General features: G+C 36.2%; 1 protein-coding gene across 1 annotated transcript in view; it reads left to right on the top strand.

The window, feature by feature from the left end:
- Positions 1-13846: 13846 nt before the first annotated feature.
- COPG1 (COPI coat complex subunit gamma 1) overlaps positions 13847-19393 on the top strand; it is a 1279491-nt gene continuing 1273944 nt past the window's right edge. The window contains exon 1 of the mRNA XM_044078421.1: positions 13847-13995. Coding sequence (XP_043934356.1) covers positions 13959-13995 — 37 coding nt within the window. The 5' untranslated portion in view covers positions 13847-13958. The remainder of the gene's footprint in view (positions 13996-19393) is intronic.

The following is a 19393-nucleotide window of genomic DNA, read 5'->3' as shown; positions in this document are numbered from 1 at the left end:
CTCATTGCTGAACAAAGGGCTTTCTTTTATCCCTTCTCAGCTGAGTGATTTAAGTGAACTGCTAATTGATTTAAGACTTTTTGGGCGTATGATTGCCCTGAAGCTAATGTTTCCTAATGACAGTAAAACTGATTATAGTTCGACACAGACTTTTAAACGCAAGAGCTCCTATGTTCCTACAATGCCTAGTAATGTAGATTGTTCTATTAGACTATGTGAAAATGATTTTTACTCATATTTTCTTAAAACTGAACATAGATGTAAGTATTTTAACTTGAGTAAACAGCAACAGATTACTTTAAATACTTTATCTAGGAATGATAACTTAGTGATAAAACCTGCAGATAAGGGGGGTGGGATAGTGCTACTAGATGCTATCGACTATAACTCAGCTATGCTTAATATGTTAAAAGATGATTCTACTTACGGTGAGATTGATCATGAACGTTTTTTGAAGGTCGTCGCTAGGATATATGATGATCTTTATGACTTATTGATGTGTAGGCAAATAACACAAGAGCTTTACAACTATTTTTTAGTTGAGACACCCCTTATACCCTGTATAAAAGGGCTTCCTAAAGTACATAAAAACATTTTTCTCTTGCCAATGAGACCCATAGTAGCTGGTAATGGATGGGTGACAGAGAAAATATCTATTTTTATTGAGAGTATATTGGGACCTTTGGTTAGGAAGATACTCACCATACTTAGAGATAGCTATCAACTAGTTGATGAATTAGCTATGGTTGCCATTGGTAATATAGGTTCACCCATCTTATTAGTGACGCTAGATGTTAAAAATCTTTTTACCTCTATCCCGAATGACTACGGAGTTCAAGCGATAAGGGAGACTTTATGTTTAGGAGATGATATTTGGACTGACAAACAGATACTTGTCTGTACACTATTAGAGATGCTGCTAACTAATAACCTCTTCATATTCAAGGATAAATTATTCGTACAGAAATGGGGAGTCGCTATGGGCACCCCATGTGCGAACTCTTACGCAAACCTAGTGGTCCATCATTGGGAGAGGAAGTTTCTGTTTGAAAGTACATTTTATAGTCAGGTGACGTTATACAGAAGATTTGTAGATGACGTCTTATTTTTTTGGAAGGGTAGTGTTGAGGAGCTCCATGCTTTCATCTGCTACCTAGAAACAACTACGAATTTCTTGAGATTCACATTAAATTATTCATACACTCAGGTGGACTTTTTGGATATTAGTATAGTTAAAAATGAAAATGGGAATATCTCCACAAGATTGTTTAGGAAACCATGCTGGAAGAATGCATTGCTGCATTATACCAGCATGCATCCCAGATTTGTGTTTCCTAATATAGTAAGGGGACAGTTTATCAGAATCAACAGGATATCTAAGGATCCTTTGAATAAACAGATTGAATCTAATATTATGCGAATGCTATTCAATGAAGGAGGCTATAATAGCACCATGATAGATGAAATACAGGCTATGGTTTTTGATGGCATGAGATGTAAGAATAGGAACATGAATTTATATAATAAGAAGTGTTCTTAATGTGGTATTCAGGTTAGGTTCCTGACAAGGTATACTAGTGATAATAGTAAAGTAGTGGATATTATTAAGAAAAATTGGAAAGTATTAACTGTTGACCCCCTGGTTTTAAATATAGTAGGCTCCATTCCAAAGTTTACTTATAGGAATAGTAAAAACCTTAAAAGGATTTTATGTAAGGAACATTGTCATATTCAACGTACTATAGACCGGACAAATAAATTAGGTACATATAGTTGTAACAAATGCAGGATGTGTAGATATATAGTTAAAGAACAATGCTTTAAACATCCTACTTTTGAATATGTTTTTACACCTAGGTTTTATGCTAACTGTAATGATGAAAATCTTATTTATTTAGCGACTTGTACACAATGTACTGCATTTTATGTTGGACTTACCTCTAGGAAATTAAAAGATAGAATTTATAATCACATTTATGATATGAAAAAGTTATACCAACGTAATGCTTTAGCGAAACACATTAGTGATCGGGCTGATCATAGTTTTAGGTTTAGGGTTTTACAGTTGGTGAATAAAACCACCAGGGGGGGGCAACAATATGAATTATTTAGAATATGTTGAACTTTCATGGATTTTCAAGTTAAGAGCTCGTGTAGAGCCAGGTTTGAATCAACATATCAGCATTAAACCTATATTAGAAGCCCGTAACTAAATTGTTAATAATATCCAAATAATACAATACATATAGGCACTTCACAGTACTCTTATATGGATATGAAATATATATCTGTATAATTGTTAGCAATCATGTTTTATTTATTTATTGTTGATCCAATCAATATTGTTTAAATTTATATAGGTTAGATGTTTTTATATAATGGACATTTTATGAATTTTGCTGATATACTTAATGTTTTTATTAAGTTATGTGAAGTTAACATGCATTTGACGGCAGCTTTGTTTCTGCCTTATGACAGTATTTTAGAGTCAGTGTTTTTAAGTTTTTACTGATATTTGATTGTTTAATTGCTTAATTTGTTAATTGGTTATAATTGAGCAAGGTATAAAGGTGTTGTTTTTGTTATATGTTTTGAGATCTGAAGAAGCATGCTGGGGTTGCATGTGAAAGCGCTTGTCATAATAAATACTGGATCCTGTTAATTATCCTGTGGTGGTCGTGCTCTGTTCTATATTCATTTTATTATATTCAACTTTTTTTTAAACTTATTTCTGTTTCCCCTGGTCTTATCATCTTCTCTTACTATCTACTCATCCTAACTTACCAGATTTATTTATGATTATACTGTTAGTCTGTATAATATATCTGTCTATGTTATTTAGACTAAGAATTGTTTTGATGCTTTATTTATTTATTTGTATATTTTCAATGTTTTCTGTATTGCAGCTTTTCTCACTGGGCCTCCAGTGAAAAAGGGTACATGCTCAGTCAGACATTTCTGGTCATCAAATGCCAAATAAAAAAATAAATGTATTGCACTGCAAAACATCCTGCAGTTCAACTCCTCAGCTACAGAACTATGCTGAAATAACAAATATTTCTTAATCACCCCTAAAATCAAACAATTCTGCTGTAGATTCTCTCTACTTCTACTCTGTCTCCAAACTCTGGAACTTCACTCCAATACATTTAAAACAGCTTCAAAAACTGCTTAAATAACTAAACAATTCACAGGTATGCCCATGCTCCACACCAACATCAGAACAGAATTATCTATCATTCTGAAATGTCCTTTTCATAATTAGTAACCTATCTGCTTTTCCACTGCCTCCCCATCCTTACTTCACTATAACCATTGCCTATACACCCCTTTCCAACAACCGTATTCTGTAAATGTAACATCTGATCCTTAAACCCTCATTTTTCACTGCAAACATCTCTACATATCTAAACTTATTCCACTGTTTCCTGGACTTTCCATTTTCTGCTAACGTAATCCTCTTCCGACTCTCTACTTTGTGCTACCTTTATTAGACATTTCTCGTTTCTTTCAGTCACTTGTAATGTAATATTATGTGAAACTCCATTTTACACATTACTAAGTAACTTGCGATATAATACAGTTTATTTTAAAAACATGACATGATTCACCATCATGTATATCTGACCACAAACTGTATGAGGCTAATTCAGCATAAACGACAATATTCAATTTGTTAATCAGTTATAATATATATCCATCTTCATTGTCATGACCATTGTCCCGTACACTGTCTTTATATTGTATCTTGACTTTTTGTACTATTTTATGAATATAATGTTGTATACCTGGGCTTTTTTCCTTGGGCTTCTGCTGAAAATGTTTTCCCAATCAGATTTTCCTAGTTAACAAAACCAAATAAATAAATAAAAATAAATAAGAGGTTATTAAACCATGTTGCAATTACTGTTATTAACATACATTTGGTACTACTGAATATTTGCTTCCATCTCACTGTGCTACAGCATGCACATGCCCATTCTTCTCATCCACTTAAGAGGGAGACCATATAGCAAGCAATATTTCATTTGTAATGAAGTCATAAGTTAATTAGTCCATCTCTATCTGTGATCATGGTCAAAGGCCATTAAGATCACAATCTCCTTAATTTTTTTGCCAAATGTATTAGCTCAGACCTGACGAGGGGTGGCTAATAAGTTCAAAGCATGAAGGAGTTTGGACTTACAAGATGGCTGCACAATGGTCAACAGCTTAGTTTCAGATCTCCAAGAGTGAAAAAGAAACAAAGAGGTAAGGGTCAGTATCTCTGCTAATTTTAGTAAATTTAGTTACTGGCTAGTAAGTAAACTGACTGGATGCCAGCAAATAAGAAACTTAGAGTGGCTGACAGAAAATCAGCTAGAAAAGGTGAAGAACAAAACATTGACTGGGAAGAATCTTGCAGGTGTTCAGCAAAAAGGAGTTCAAGCTTCAGCCTTAATGCATTCCAGGAAAATAGAGGAAATAAATAAACCAAATGTGCTCAGATCTGATTAAAATTAATGAAACATTGAAGGAGTATGTCAACTCAAATAATAAAAGGCTGCAAAAAAAATGGAAGAAGCTTTAAACAGCTGTTCAGGTGAACTGATAAAACTGCAAAAATCAGAAGTCAAAAGGAAGAAAAGGCTGGCTGAGTATGACACTGCTCAAGAATAGCTTTTTAAAAAATGGCAGGTTTAGAGGACAGAGCATGCAAGGAAACATGAGATTTTCTGCTGTACCTCAGAAACTGGAAGGAACAAACTGTATTAATTTTATGAAAGCATAAACAAGCAACTTAACTGGTATTGTACAAGAGAATGTGTTAACTGAAAGGGCACACTGAGTTTGTTCCAAACACGATCACGAGAAAGCAGCCAAAACCTGTATTATTAAAGATGCAATCACACTCGCAGAGAGTTCATCCTGACAAAATTGTGGCAGAAGGACAAAGTATTAAAAATTTGAGATAGTATTTGTGGAAAATTATAATTCACTCTACACCAGGCAGAACAGAAGCAAATTTATCCCAGCAATCAGAAAATGTTGAGAGGCAGGTGTGAGACTCAGCTGTTTTCAGAATACTTTTTTCATGAAGGAGACAAGTTTTTGATGCAGAACAGGCTAAGGAGGAAAAACAAAAGTTTGTCCAACAAAAAGTGAGCCATCAAACAGAAGAGGACTCTACTTTTAAGTTTTTCTGATAATAAAGTTCAGATAGAGTATTGGCCAATGAAACTTTTTCCAATGTTCCAAAGGAAAATGCTTGAGAGATGGATAAAAAGCACAGGAGATGACTAGAAAAAAGTGGGAGTACCTCAGACTTGAACCAGAGTCTGGAGTTGGGAGATGGAGATAAACAGGAAGAAGACCAGCAATGCTGAAATTAGTGAATAAATGTGAGATTAAAAAGTATCAATCACATTTGTGAAATATGGCTTAACAAGAAAAAGTGGAAGATTGGACTTTCATGACTTTATTAAACTTATGGGGGAACTAAAAAGTGTAATCCCCACTTTGTCTCATTAATGTTTAGGACACTAAAAGGAAAGGGAAAAAGTAACTGTAAGTAAAACAATTGTTCTTAACAGTATCTGCTTAAAACATTTCATTATATAAATTGCATGTTATATAGTAAAACATTTTCAATTATCGTTGTATGTGATAAAAGCGGTCTATATCATATTGTCAAATACTTACTTTGTTGAATCGCTATTTATTGAATCCACTTTGTCGAAACCTCTCTTCATTGAATGACTGTTTCATCAAACTTTTTCATAGGGAAAAGCAATGTCTGGCCAACCTAGTGTCTGTCACTAAATTCTAAAAATTTAAAACCCACCCAAGTGGGGGGCTTTGCCCTCCCTCCCAACTAAATATACCAACTCCAAGATCGCAGTACAGTAGGAAAAGGGCAAACCCCCAATGATGACCAGTCATTGATTTTCCCTATGTAAAACTTTGATTAAATGGCTGTTCAATTAAGAGAAGTTTTGACAAACTGGGTTCAATAAATAGCGATTCAACAAAGTAAGTATTCGACAATATGATATAGACCTAATAAAATATACTAAAACAAACAGATGCCTTTTTGGCTTCTTTTTCAGTTTTAAGAAATGTAGGTATTACAATGTAAAAAGAGAAGAAAGGCTGGACAAAAGCATGTTTAAGTTAATATGCTGTAATCTTGGGTTTTTGAGGTAGGGGATGTTGTGTAAAAGTGCACAGATTATAATATATGTAGAGTTGATATGTTTTCTTACTTTTGCATAGATAAATGACTAGATCAAGGCCCTTGGCTTAATCTAATAACAAGTTTTTTGTGTGAGTAAGGAAGTAAATAAGAAAACACTGAATGTAATGAAATGTTTTCCTTTAGCAAGTAAATGTTCAGTGTGAGTTGAGAAGTCTGCAATTGACAGCAGCTGTACATTTTATTCTTATGTTTCCATGTTGACAGCTGGACTATAGGGACAGGTAATAAAAGCCAGAGCACTTTTTAAGGCTGAAATGTAATGTTTTTTGAAAGCATATAAGCTGTTTCTCACATCTGGCATGGAGACTAAAAATAAGACAGGAACTCATTGCAATTAGTGTAAGCAGGAGCAGAGGCTGTAACATGCATTTTAACATGGATAACCTTCATTTTAGTTTAGTTAATGCCATGGCATGATGATGGCTGTCAGTTTGGGACAATTTTTCCTATCAGGTGGGTTAAACTTCATTTTTCAAGATGTATATAGTTTTATGTGTTTGTTTTATATTAATAGGTTATGGGGGTGTTCTATTGTTTTTGAGGGTTTTCATTAAAACATAAAGTCTTATAAAATGTGACACAGGTTCAAATGGAGATGACAAGAAACATATGTATAAAAGATCAACCTGCCAAACATTAGTGGGTGCATATAACACAAAAGCTGGAAACAGACATTTAAAAAAGCTGTCATATATAACTGGTGAGAATAATAACTTCTTAACATAATGGTTGCGCTGTCCATATTGTTTTGGAATGTGAATGGCCTCACATATACATAGAAAATGTAAGAGTACTAAATTATATTAACAAATGCAAAGGGCAAATAGCAGTAGCAATGCTACAAGAGACACTTTTGGAAATAGGTTCATGGGTGTATATTAGAATAATGATCACTATTGTCCATAACAGCCAAGCTGTGCAACCCAAATGTGACCCACATATTTGATTTATATTTACTATACAGGGGGTGATTTAGTGACTGCCTCTGACCATCAGAGACATAGGAGCCAGACCAGCAGTGAATTTCCGATTACCCTTCCATAGGTCCAAATTGAGGTTAAATAGATATAGGGAGAATTCTGCTACACATAGATAGAGATATTGTTCCACAGAATGTGAATTCTCTGAGAAACATATCTGTCTCTTCAACATGTCCAATTTATGCTGCCAGCAGAAAATGTGAACATGTAAATTTGATAAAGAAAAACTTCAGGATGGATATGTAGCAGAATATCAGGGACAAAGGAAAATGGGAGTCCTTATACTAATAGCTCCAATAGTGATAGAAGAGGAAGAATATGATAATGGTAGATTTGTGATAGCAAGGGGCTACTGGCAGGGAGGAGGATTATGCTAGCATGTATTTATATCCCACCTAAAACTACTGTTATGGAGCTTAAGAAAATCTTTGGATAAATAATGAACTTTCTGCAGGGAATATTACTTATAGGTGGGAATGGAACTTGACTTATAACAGTGTGGATGTATCTGGGGGACCTACAAGGGAAAATATAACAAAAGAAGGTAGATGTCTGAAGAAATTTATGAAAACATTTAGTATGGAAGATGTTAATTCAATAGTAAGAACCCAGAGAGAAAACTGGACTAGACTAGATAGAAATTATATTTCACAGGAGTATGTGCATTTAATTGAAAGCTTTGTTCCATATCCAATAACTATTTCAGATCATGTGCCAATAACATTATAACAACTAAGATAAAAATGCAGGGTAATGAAGTAAAAGTGAGATATTGGTGCTTCCTGACCTACCTGTTAAAGAGAGGAATTTAAAGACTGGATAGTGGAAATTATTCATGAGTTGTTAGGGAAGATAGACATTTCTTCAGAAAGTATACCTAGTTAGTGGGATAAAAGGAAAGTGGAGTTTAAAAACAGGGTAGAAATAAAAGAAAAAGAGATATGGTTAAGAAGTAACAAAAATGATTTAGATGGGCTGACAAAGGTTAAAGTATTACAGAATAGGGGGACTCTCATAGTATATAATCAAGTTTAATTAGCATAACATTCTCAACTATTGCTAAGTAAAAGTTTAGGTAAGATGAACTTTACAGATGGTTATTTCAAAATTATGATGAAATATTAGAAGTGAATGAAGATAACTGTTTATAGTATTGAATCAGCCTGTATTTTTTACTCTAAAGGTCCAGCTGTTGGGTTGGTTTGCTATTGGCCAGATGTGGTTTAATGCTGATTCATCAACAGCAGTAACAGCAAAGCTGAGTTAACTAGAACAAGTGCATTCAAAACCACTTTATCTAAAACAAAAAGAAAGCATTTAGAGGCAAATCCATCTGTACCCCTTACTTATATATCCACATATCCACACAGATACACACACACACACACACACACACACACACACACACACACACACACACACACACACACACTAACTCCATAGTTGCAAACAGTGGGGAACAGGCAAAGGTTTGCTGCAAGTGGCTTTCAGCAGACCTTTTCCAATGAATTGCAAAAAATGTCCTTGGCTAGCTGTTTGGTTCAACAGAGTCCCTAAGTTCCAAAAAACATATATATATGTGTGTGTGTGTGTGTGTGTGTGTGTGTGTGTGTGTGTGTGTGTGTGTCTGTGTGTGTGTGTGTGTGTGTGTGTGTGTGTGTGTGTATATATATATATATATATATATATATATATTTTTTTTTTTTTTTTTTTTTTCTTGGTTGATAAGCAATGTTTGAGTGGAATCATTGGATCAATTGTAAAAATTGTTGATGTAGTTAGGTTTGTAACTCATTACTATTGTTACAAAGTTTTAATAGCATGAGATCACTGGCATACAAAGGAGAAATGTGGAAGGTACTGAGTTGATGAATACTGAGAATAGGATTGAACCTAATACTGATCAGCGATGCTCACCAGATGAAAGAATAGAGGTAGTGAAGAATGAGTCATGTAGACACACTTTGGCTTGTTCGTTATAGTTGTTTAGCCACGATATAAGTGGAGTAGAAAAACTTCAGTTCAAAGTTTCTAATTAATAGACTGTGATCAGCTAGATGAAATGCTCCTTTGAGAACCATGACAATAGTACTAATACATTCGTCCTTATCCATATTTCAATAAATGAAGTCTGTTACTGTGAACAGAGAAATAAGGGTATTGTAACCTGGCTGAAAACCAAGTGATTAGCTAGTTAAGCTGTGAATGAACTAAATGTAGAGCATCATTTGTTTATATACACATTTTTCTATGATTTTACCTAGAGTTAGTAATCTTGTAATGGGTCAATTTTTGAAGACTATAGATATAGGTTAGGGGTTACAAAAAATGTGAAGCAGATTATCATATATATTTAGAGTGTAGTGAATTTTCAGAACATGAGTTAGAATTGTGTTCTGATAGTACTTAGCTTAAAGAGATAACAGTTAGTATCATTGAAATGAAATGGACTGACAATGTCACATGTAGTTCCCCACTGGAGAGTGTGGGAGGAAGTTATGGTACATGTTGTGTCAATGAGTATTTGTGAGGCTTGAAATAATGTAATGTTTTATTGCTTCTCTGGTAATATCTGAGCTATAGGAAGCAAATGTGCTGTTGTGTTTTGTTTTAACAAGGTCTTTAAGATTTCTTAAGATAAGTGTGGTACTTTTGAGTATGGCTTTTGTTTTAATTTCAGATAAACTTATTTTACTGTTTTAGGGACTTATCTGTTTTCTGTTTTTATTTTGTCATAGAGTATAGTGGTGAATGTTTTGTGTTGATTTCCACTGATGGCATATTTTATCTGTAATTCTCATTATATGTTTAAGTTTTGGGGTGATTCATATACATACATGTCTTCTATATCAACATTGCATAAAGTAAATTGTATTCTGTATTGCTAATAGTGTACTTGTAAAGAAGTTTAAGGGCATCTGATGGACCAGTTTTACAGAACAAGGGATCCAACCTATAAAAGTAAAATAATTAAAAAGTGTGGCATTTTTAATGATGGGGAATGACCTGCATACATTTCTTATTGGTGGGATTTTTGGTGTCCTGAATTATCATATTGAGAGTATAAGGTAGCAGTCACAGATAGAATTTGAAAGCAAAATTGTAGCTAGGCAGTAATGAGGGAGGGATATTTGTGAGCATGATGTCTCGGACAGTGCCTCTTTTAGAGAGGGAATTAAGACTGGTGGGCTGTTGTATGAACTGAATGACATTGCTTAAATGTGCATATCCAGTTTAGAGTAAGATCCATCAGTAGTTTATGGCACTGTTACAGAACTACACCTCAGAAATGGGGGTTACCAGATAAACAGAAACTCTGAGAAGCTAGAATTTCAAACAAACAAGTGCAAAAACTGGAATAGAGTTAAAACAGGTGTGTGTGTGTGTGTGTGTGTGTGTGTGTGTGTGTGTGTGTGTGTGTGTGTGTGTGTGTGCGTACACATGTGCATTTCTTTCTTTCCAAGCTAAGGGAGGTTTGTCCAGGTGTAATCATACACTCTTCCCTCTGGTATAATGTTCAGTTATACAAGTAAAAATAGCAGAAATTACCTCCAGAAAGAGACATGTCACCAGTGGAGTCCCCCAGGGTTTTGTGCTGGGACCTGTCCTGTTTGGCATCTACTTTTCAGAAGTAAAAGTCAATACCAAAGGGCTCTGGCTGACTAAGTTTTCAGATGACTACAAGCTAGAAGCAGTCATTGAATCCCCAGATGACTTAGCCATCCTGCAGGAAGGTTTGCCTCATATAAATAACTGATGTCAAAATCATTATCTGAAACTAAATGCCAAAAAGTGCATTATTGTACCCTTTGGGAAGTCATCTACCCCAGGAAACTACCACATTGACAATATGTCCCTAACAGTTGACTCAGTTGTTGGAGATATGGGAACTTATGTGGACAGTGACCTAACTTTAGACCAACATCTGTCTATTGTTGCATGAAAGTCCTTCAATATTGCACAGCTTGTATACAAAGGAAATGTGTCTAGATCTAGGGATGTCATTGTCTCCCTTTACTCTGCTCTCATAAGGCCAGTATGTATCTGTCCAGACACATCCAACAACTGGAATGCCCACAGAGATACCTTACAAAAAGATAGAAGGCCTAAACGACATGTCCTACAGGGACCGACTCGAAAGCCTATCACTATACTCTGTATCCTACAGACTGCTAAGAGATGATCAGTGTTTGGCATTCAAGGCATCCTCTGACCCAATACTGATGGATTTACTGCACATCAGCAAGTCAAATGGCATCAACAGAATGGTTTAGGGGGACAGGTATATCTCACAGAGGATACCGCTGCTATTGAACAAACTCCACACCCACATAAAACAAATTCATCCCTGTCTATTTTCAATTTCAACTTAGATCTATGGATGGGAAACAGAAAATTTACCCCAGGCCTTCCGTCTGTACTAATAATGGACAGATGCAGCTCCTAAATGCATTACCTCATGCATGGATCCCCTCAAATTATCTATGGCATGATCCCAGTTATTCTCATTAGGAATAATATATAATTATCAACCATGGGATAGGTAAGGTCAATCTATAACCAAATGGGACAGGTTATTTTGAGGACGAAAAGGGAAACTGATAGCTTTAAAATGGCCCACAAGGGGAGGTAGCCTAGTACTTCCCTTTGGACCTATAAACCTAAGTATGCTACTTTCTCCCGGATGCACAATTACTAAATGTGTGGGGTGTGTGTGTGTGTGTGTGTGTGTGTGTGTGTGTTTGTAAATAAAAATTTATATTTTCAGATGCTCAACCCTTGCTAGAAAGCAAGTTTATGAAAGAATGGAAAGAAAAGACGGATTTTCAAAGGCACATTTTCCTTAGATAGGTCAACAGATAATCTTTTTTTTTAAAGAGAACAGGCCATAAAATACATGTTTTGCTTTCCTTAAATAGCTAAATAAATGTTCCAAGACTGTAAAGACCCTAAAATGATGGTTTCTTCTGTAATCTGTAAACCCTCAAATGAAGACCGACTGAGTTACTTTCTGATAAGCAAACCATCTGCTGAAAAGAGGTCTCTCCTCACGATTGTAATACTTAGTGAACATTTGGGTACTTAAAACCAGGCTTTATACAAGGATACAAATATGAAATTTAAGAAATATTTGAGTGTAAATATATTTTAGGTCCTAGTTAGTGTAAGCTTTAAGTGACTTAACATGAGAACTTGAACATTAGATGATCCATATTTCCTTTTTGTGTTAATGATATGCCTCGGCTCTGAACTCGGTAAGAAAAAATCTTGCTTACATTCTATTAAATCTACTTTATGAAACTAAATATGCAAACCTGTTGCTGACTCATATTTTTAACAAAATATGTTCCTTTACCCAAAGTCTGCTCATTTCCACATATGTAATATATCGTAATTGCCGCTGTTGGAAGTCTCTCGGAGGACTGCTATAAAGAAAAAAAGAAGAAAAAGGTAAATGTCATTTTCTGTGTACCTAAGGACCAGGTGCTGGCAAAATAGACATTAACTTGTAGTATTATTTTATATTCATATGCTTCAAGTCCACTGTAGAGAAGAACTAATACTGAACACTTTGAATCAGATAGTAGTTTAGTATTTGTTGCAGTCTACAAGTTTGACTAGATTTTTCTCAGTTACACGTCTGTTATGTATTAAAAGAGTGACTTATGCAGAAAATATTTGGATCATTTTCCTCACGTAGTGTGCGGACTTGTTGCATAGAAAATATTAAGATCACATTCACTGTAATAAGCAACAGCAAGAACTTCTAAGTTTATGTATCAAAAGAGGCATAGGATTAAGGTATCTTAACAGTTCGTGTAATCACTTGCATGGTATTGTTCACCTGGCTTCAACCTCTTAGCGCAAGAAATTTAGACAAAAGCCGAAAATAACGGGGCGGAAAAGTCCGAAAATACGGATAGATTTTAAATATAACTCTAACTTAGAACGTTGCTAACATACCTCTCAACTAGTGTACCTCATTACGAGGAATGTTCCTTATTTGGGGTCTTAGAAAATTCATGTTCCTCGAAGTTCCTCAAAGTTCCCCAATGAAAAACGCTGTCACACATTCAGTGTTAGGAACTTTTTAAGTGAAATCCATTGTAAATAGAAATTAATTATATTAATTCATTAAAAGGTTTTCTTTATAAGTAAAACCGGCATATTTTAACTATGCTATAACCTTCCTAGTTGAAGTTGTTAGTAAGCCATTAGTATGTGTTTCACATTTTGCCCATTTGTTCCACATTATGAGGACTAGTGTTCTTCATTTTGGAGATGGAAGATTGAGAGCTATGGTTGCTAAAATAACAGTATTTGTGTTGCCATGCATTTCCTGAAGAATATTAAGTCTAAAACTCAAATGTATTCATTACTTAGTCACTTCAACCTTCAGTTAATTAACTGAAAAAAACACACATTTTATGAGGCACAGACCAAAAAATATACGTGCCAAAATATGAACACTTGAGAAGAACGGACAAAATACCTACAAGACCACCTCAACTATAAAACAATATTAGAATTACACACTAACCAAAGAATAATTAACAGAAAACAGAGCAGTCGATCAGACAATTTGTGCGCATGTCAGGAGGTGTGTTTCCTTGGGTGACGTGTCTTACTGACTGGTTGGCAGGAAGTGTGAGTTCGGAGTGGCGTACTGTTGATCCGGAACTGCAGACTTTCCTTGAGTAACCCGGCGTGAAACTTTTACAGAGTAAATTTGCAACAAGATGCTGAAGAAATTTGACAAAAAAGACGAAGAATCAGGTAATTGTAGAAGCTGAGTAGGGGGATGACTTGAAGGTCTCACGTACTATTGCATTTTCTCAACTGTTGTTTGGTTTTGTAGAACGGCCATAGCATAAGGGGTAAGGACATATCCAAGTATGAATCATCTGTAATTTCTGGTGTTCTTTATTATATGTTGAGTTACAGTGTAGATCTGGCTGTATCTTCTACTTAAACGTTAGTGTTCGATTTTGGCCAGAGCTGATTAGTTTTTGGGGTGCAGAAACACGTTGTACGTCCACCGAACTCGACTTTTATGTAACTGTATGCATATGTATCTTTACTAGTATAATTTTGGTTTTTCAGGAACTTGTTGAAGGATATTGTTTTCTAATCACATCAGTTAGAGGGTATGCATGGTTGTAATGTGAATGACTTCCTTTTTTCTGCATGTCTTTTAGCAGTCATTCATGGATGTGCTAAAGTCAAGACCTAGCCTGAATTTTAGAAGAGAACTGTAGATTATCCTTATAGATCAGGTTTCACACTTTCAGCCGTTGAATATTCTGTTAATCACAATTGTTGGGGTCACAAAATGCTATTATGTTAGCATCAAAAGCCTTACATAATTATTTTTTACACTTATGCAAGTTTACTGTTTAAACTTACCTTTGGGGGTGTGGGAGATACAGAAGCTGTCATTAGGTATGCAGGAAATGAGAAAGGTATTTATCTCATACTGTGATTCACTGCAGGATGTTGTCCCTCATGCAGCATCTGGTGGTAGGTATGGTCACACTTGCAGTTGCAACTGTGTATTTCTCTGTTCCCAATAAAAAGGTAATGCGACTGTCCTTCCATTGCGACAAAAAGGTGTGTGTTTGGTTCATAGTAGGTACTAGGCTATCGGCCATGGGGCCTATAGAAGCCCAGCTAAAAAGGTACCCTGACTTTTGCCACCCAAGAAAATTATTTTCCTGTGCCACTGTCGAGCAGAGCCACAGAGGTGATCCCTGGGATGAATTTCCTATTTCCCATCCAATCATCAAGATTTTTCTTGAAGAGTGCTAACGAGGAGCTTTGTTTGATATAGATAGGTAGTTTATTCCAGAGTATGTGAAGTCTCTGGGACAGGAATCTATCCCTCTGGCATGTTCTGTTTATTGTGGTGACAAGGTTTAGGTCCCTAGAACGTGTAGCTCGGAGGGATTGGGATTTCTTTAAGTGGAGCATGTCCAACAGCTCTTAGTCATTCTTTTGATATCTTTGACCAGGGCTTGTCAGCGTACTTCATTTCTTGTGTCTTAACTAATACATTTGTTACTTATTAATAGAAGATCATTAAATAATTGTTTTAATGTGTAAAACAACCATAAGCAAGTGTCATTTCCACTTGTGCATAAATTGAGAAGTAAATCAAAGTGTGGGGGATATTATTTAGGATAATGTACTACACATTACAATAACAGATTGTGTTTTTGAGTATAACTTGGTTTGTGAAGAGGCGGGCAGTTTTGTATTCTTACAGAATTGCATTATGTCTCATTTTCCTTTTTTGAGCCCACATTTTTGCTGAAAAGGCCCTTGTCAGCCCACCTACCCGCTTATTTGTATACATATATGTGTGTATATGTTGTGTGTGTGTCATATATATAAAATGTATATGTGTGTGTGTGTATATGTATGTATGTATATATATATGTATGTACACTCACACACGGGTCTCCTTTGGATCACTGAAAGTTTACTTTGCCAGAAATCACAGAAGTGAGATGAGAACACTGTAATTGGACATCACCAAATCGGCACATTCCCAGAGTTTACATCAATGAAACACCTGCTGTAGATGTCTCACAGTGCTAGGAGCTTTTGAATAGAGGTCGCAGTATAGTGAGGATCGGGAAATTTACCCTTTTCCTCGCAGTAGTGAATTTGGAGTTGGTATATATAGTAGGCAGGGAGTTTGGGGGTGCAAAATGTAAGAAAGTGTTTTTGTGTGCATTCTTGTAGCAGCTGTTTTTTCGTTGAGGTAAACTTCAGGAGTGTGATGCTTCAGTGATGTCCAGTTTCGGTGTTCTCAATTCGCTGCTGTGATTTTCAGTAAAGTAAAATTTGGGTGATCCAAAGTAGACCCATATATAGTACATGTGTATGTAAAATGTATTTGTTTACTGGGGTAGTGCAGTGCTCAGTATTGGCCAATTTCAGGCTCAGCCCTAGTGAAATGCAACACATTTTGTAAGCAAATAATACAGAAATGTAATCAATAACAGAATATTTCAAACTTATTACATAGAGGAAAAAAAGTATACATTCCAGTGAACGAGCAGAGTACACTGTACAATATGTGCATTAGTTTGTAAAGTGAATCAGTCTTCAGTGAATCTTGAAAGAGGAGAAAACACTCATAAAGGAGGTAGGTTAGGTGATATGTCCTGTGTTAAAGCAGGAGCATTTGGCTTGGATGAAGAAGTGCTTTTTGAGTTGCATTCTGAATTTGGAGTAAGTGTTGATTTCCTTAATGATGATGGGTAGAACTTGCCAAAGTGTAGGTGTGTGGTTGTCTTTTATGGTTGGTTGTTTCAACTTTTGCATGCTGTAGCCCTTAGAATTAAAATATGTTTGAGATCAGTGGATAGCCATTCAGTTTTAATGGGTTTATAAAACTTGTGGATAAGTAGGAAGAATTTGTTATGCTGCTGCAGTGGAAAATTGGTTAGGCTTACAGCTGCTGTATTAGGGTCATGTAAGGAAGGTATATAGTTCCAGTTGTGGGCTGTGAGAAAGGTTCTAAGTTTGTCTATATTTATGCTACTCTAGTTTCTGAAGGCTTTTAATTTTGGTGGCAGTTTTATAGGATGATTGACAACTGTAAAGGTGATTTTTGCAGTGGTCACTTAGTGGTGGTGACAGAATGTTTATGTTGGCGATGGAGTTTGGCGTGTTTGTAATAATCATGTGGAGTGTGGGGAGTATCTGAGGTTGGGTCTTGTTGGTCCTTTTATGAGTTGAAGGAGACATAAGCTTGCTAGGAACATACTCATGTTAGATGAAAGAGGGCCATGATAATTAAGATTAATGTCACTTGGAATGATTGTTATTTTTGGAGCAGTTATTAAGGATGTTGATGACTGATTTGAATTTATGTAGGGACGCAGGAGCTGGTAGGCTCTAGCAATCGGTAATGGTTTGGTTTTGTGGAGTCTGAGGAGGAGTTTCCTTGGGCAATGACTATTTCTGTATAAAATTAGAGAACTTCTACCTGATTCTTTATCTGGTCTAGCATTGTTGGCATACTTGTAGGAAGTTAGAAAGGGTTAGGAGTTGTGGGGAGTCTTTTTTTTTTTTTTTTGACCCACAATTCCTTGACTGCTAGAATGTTTGGGATGTGCTGGGAAATAAAAGTACTTGCATGGTATAGCTTGTTTCTGATGCTATATGCATTGAGGAGGGCACAGGCTAGTGCAGGAAGGGAATAGTTCTGATGCTGAAGAAAGGATGTTGTTGAGCCAGTGTTAGGTTCAGTGTTACTCTTAAGAAGGACTATAAAATTATGGAGGATAGTTTGATTGAGGTCTTTGATGTTTTTGGGCAGAGAGAGAAAAATATTTCTGAGTGTTGGTAATCATATAGAAGAGTGATCCTAACAGTGGTGAGCTGGGAAATAGGACTGGACTGATTATCAGAGGTGTGTCGTGATGGTTTGTTGGTGAGGAAGTAATTGAAGTAGGGGTAATACATAGTGATAATATAGGCTGTGGTAAGTGTTTTATGAAGATATTTGTTATTGGAAGTAGGGGTGAAAAGGAGAGGAGGAGGTATAACAAGGTAAGATGTGGAAAAAGAGACATATTACTGATTGGATTTGTACAAGAAGTTGTAAGTGAGGGTTAAGCCCTCCAGTAATAATGTAGTGCTGACTATGTGGGTAGTGAGATGAGAGGGTTATGTGGTTGTATGGTGGAGTCTTTTTAAGAGGTGTGTCTTCAGGGTGTGACAGTGAATGGAGATCAGAGAAAATGTAATAGATGGTTGGGGGGTGTCTGGGGAATTACAGGTGGAAGGTGAGTAAAGCGGGACAACTACCACTGGGTTCAGAGTTTCAGTCAAGAGCTGTGTGTAGCAGTGAGCTCAAAAAGGACTAGATACAAATGCATGAGTTCTTCAGAAAGGGCAACTTGACGAAGGAAGCAATGCTAATAATTGTATGATAGACAAGCGGTATATGATGATCCACAATTTTAATAAGGTAGGCTAACCTTAAAGCGAGAAGTATTTTGAAAGGAAGAGTCCAGCAAAAAGGAGGTATTGAGATACCTCCTGCCTCAACATAGTTATAAAAAGGAAACGTAGAAGTGTAAGACACTAAGTGCAATAGGCAGGATAAGTGGGGAAGGCACCTTAAGGTTTTCTCATTTTGCTTGCTTTTCCTTGGCTAAGTTGTCTGTGTGAAGTGTTTGGGTAGAATTCACTGCACATATGCTGGTTTAAAGTGTGAGGGCAGACTAGGGTAGTTGACAAAGTGAAATACTAAAACATTATAGACAGGAAGGAATGACTGTGGTTGTCTTGATGGGTTGAAAGAGACAGACTAGTGTTGATTTGGGTTGGTGTGAATGTATAGGAATACTAGTGTATTTGTGGCTGTGTACATAGCCTGTGTGTTTTATGTGAGATGTGTACACTTTAACATTTTTAGTGAGCAGAATAAATATGACAGGTTTAGCAGCGCTTTAGTAGCTTTGTTGAGGTGCCAAGGAGGTAGACAGGCTTCTGATGATCCATTAGGTGTGTAGATAAACTTTTGATAATGCACCAAGGGTATAGGAAAACCAAACATCTTTGCCTAGTGTATCAGTACTTGTTATATCCTATGTCTTGGTTCCATATTTTACTTTATTTATCTAACATTTGTTAACTGGGAAAGTCCGACTTGGAACAAAGCCAATTTTCAGCGGAGGCCCATGGAGAAACGCTTCGGACACATGTCTTTCTAATGTGGGAGGAAACCGGAGTACCTGGAGGAAACCCACATGAATGCAGGGAGGACATGCAGACTACGCACAGCCTCTTGCTGTGAGGCGACAACACTACCACTGTGCCATCCAAATGTAATATGTTCATAGGAGGTTACTAGGCTATTGACCTGAAGGTCATTTCAAGCCTAGCTGTTTCATCCCAATGTAAATACCAAAGATACTGTAGTCAATACCCAGGATTGTATTTATAAGGTGTCACAAGGGATAAGAAACTAAGAGTAGTGCTACTCAACGCCAGAAGTCTAAACCTCAAGATGCATGCACTCAAAACTCTCCTTAGCATGGAGAACATCGATATCTGTGCAGTAACAGAAACCTGGTTCAAGGTTCCCGAGAGCACCCTAGCACTACGAGGTTATACCTCATACCATACTTTACGGCCCCAAAACTTGGACCGA

This window comes from Protopterus annectens, chromosome 7.part0 (assembly GCF_019279795.1).
Source record: "Protopterus annectens isolate FY-2018-M chromosome 7.part0, PAN1.0, whole genome shotgun sequence".
Taxonomy (NCBI): Eukaryota; Metazoa; Chordata; order Ceratodontiformes; family Protopteridae; genus Protopterus; species Protopterus annectens.
This window is presented reverse-complemented; position numbering and strand designations above follow the sequence as displayed.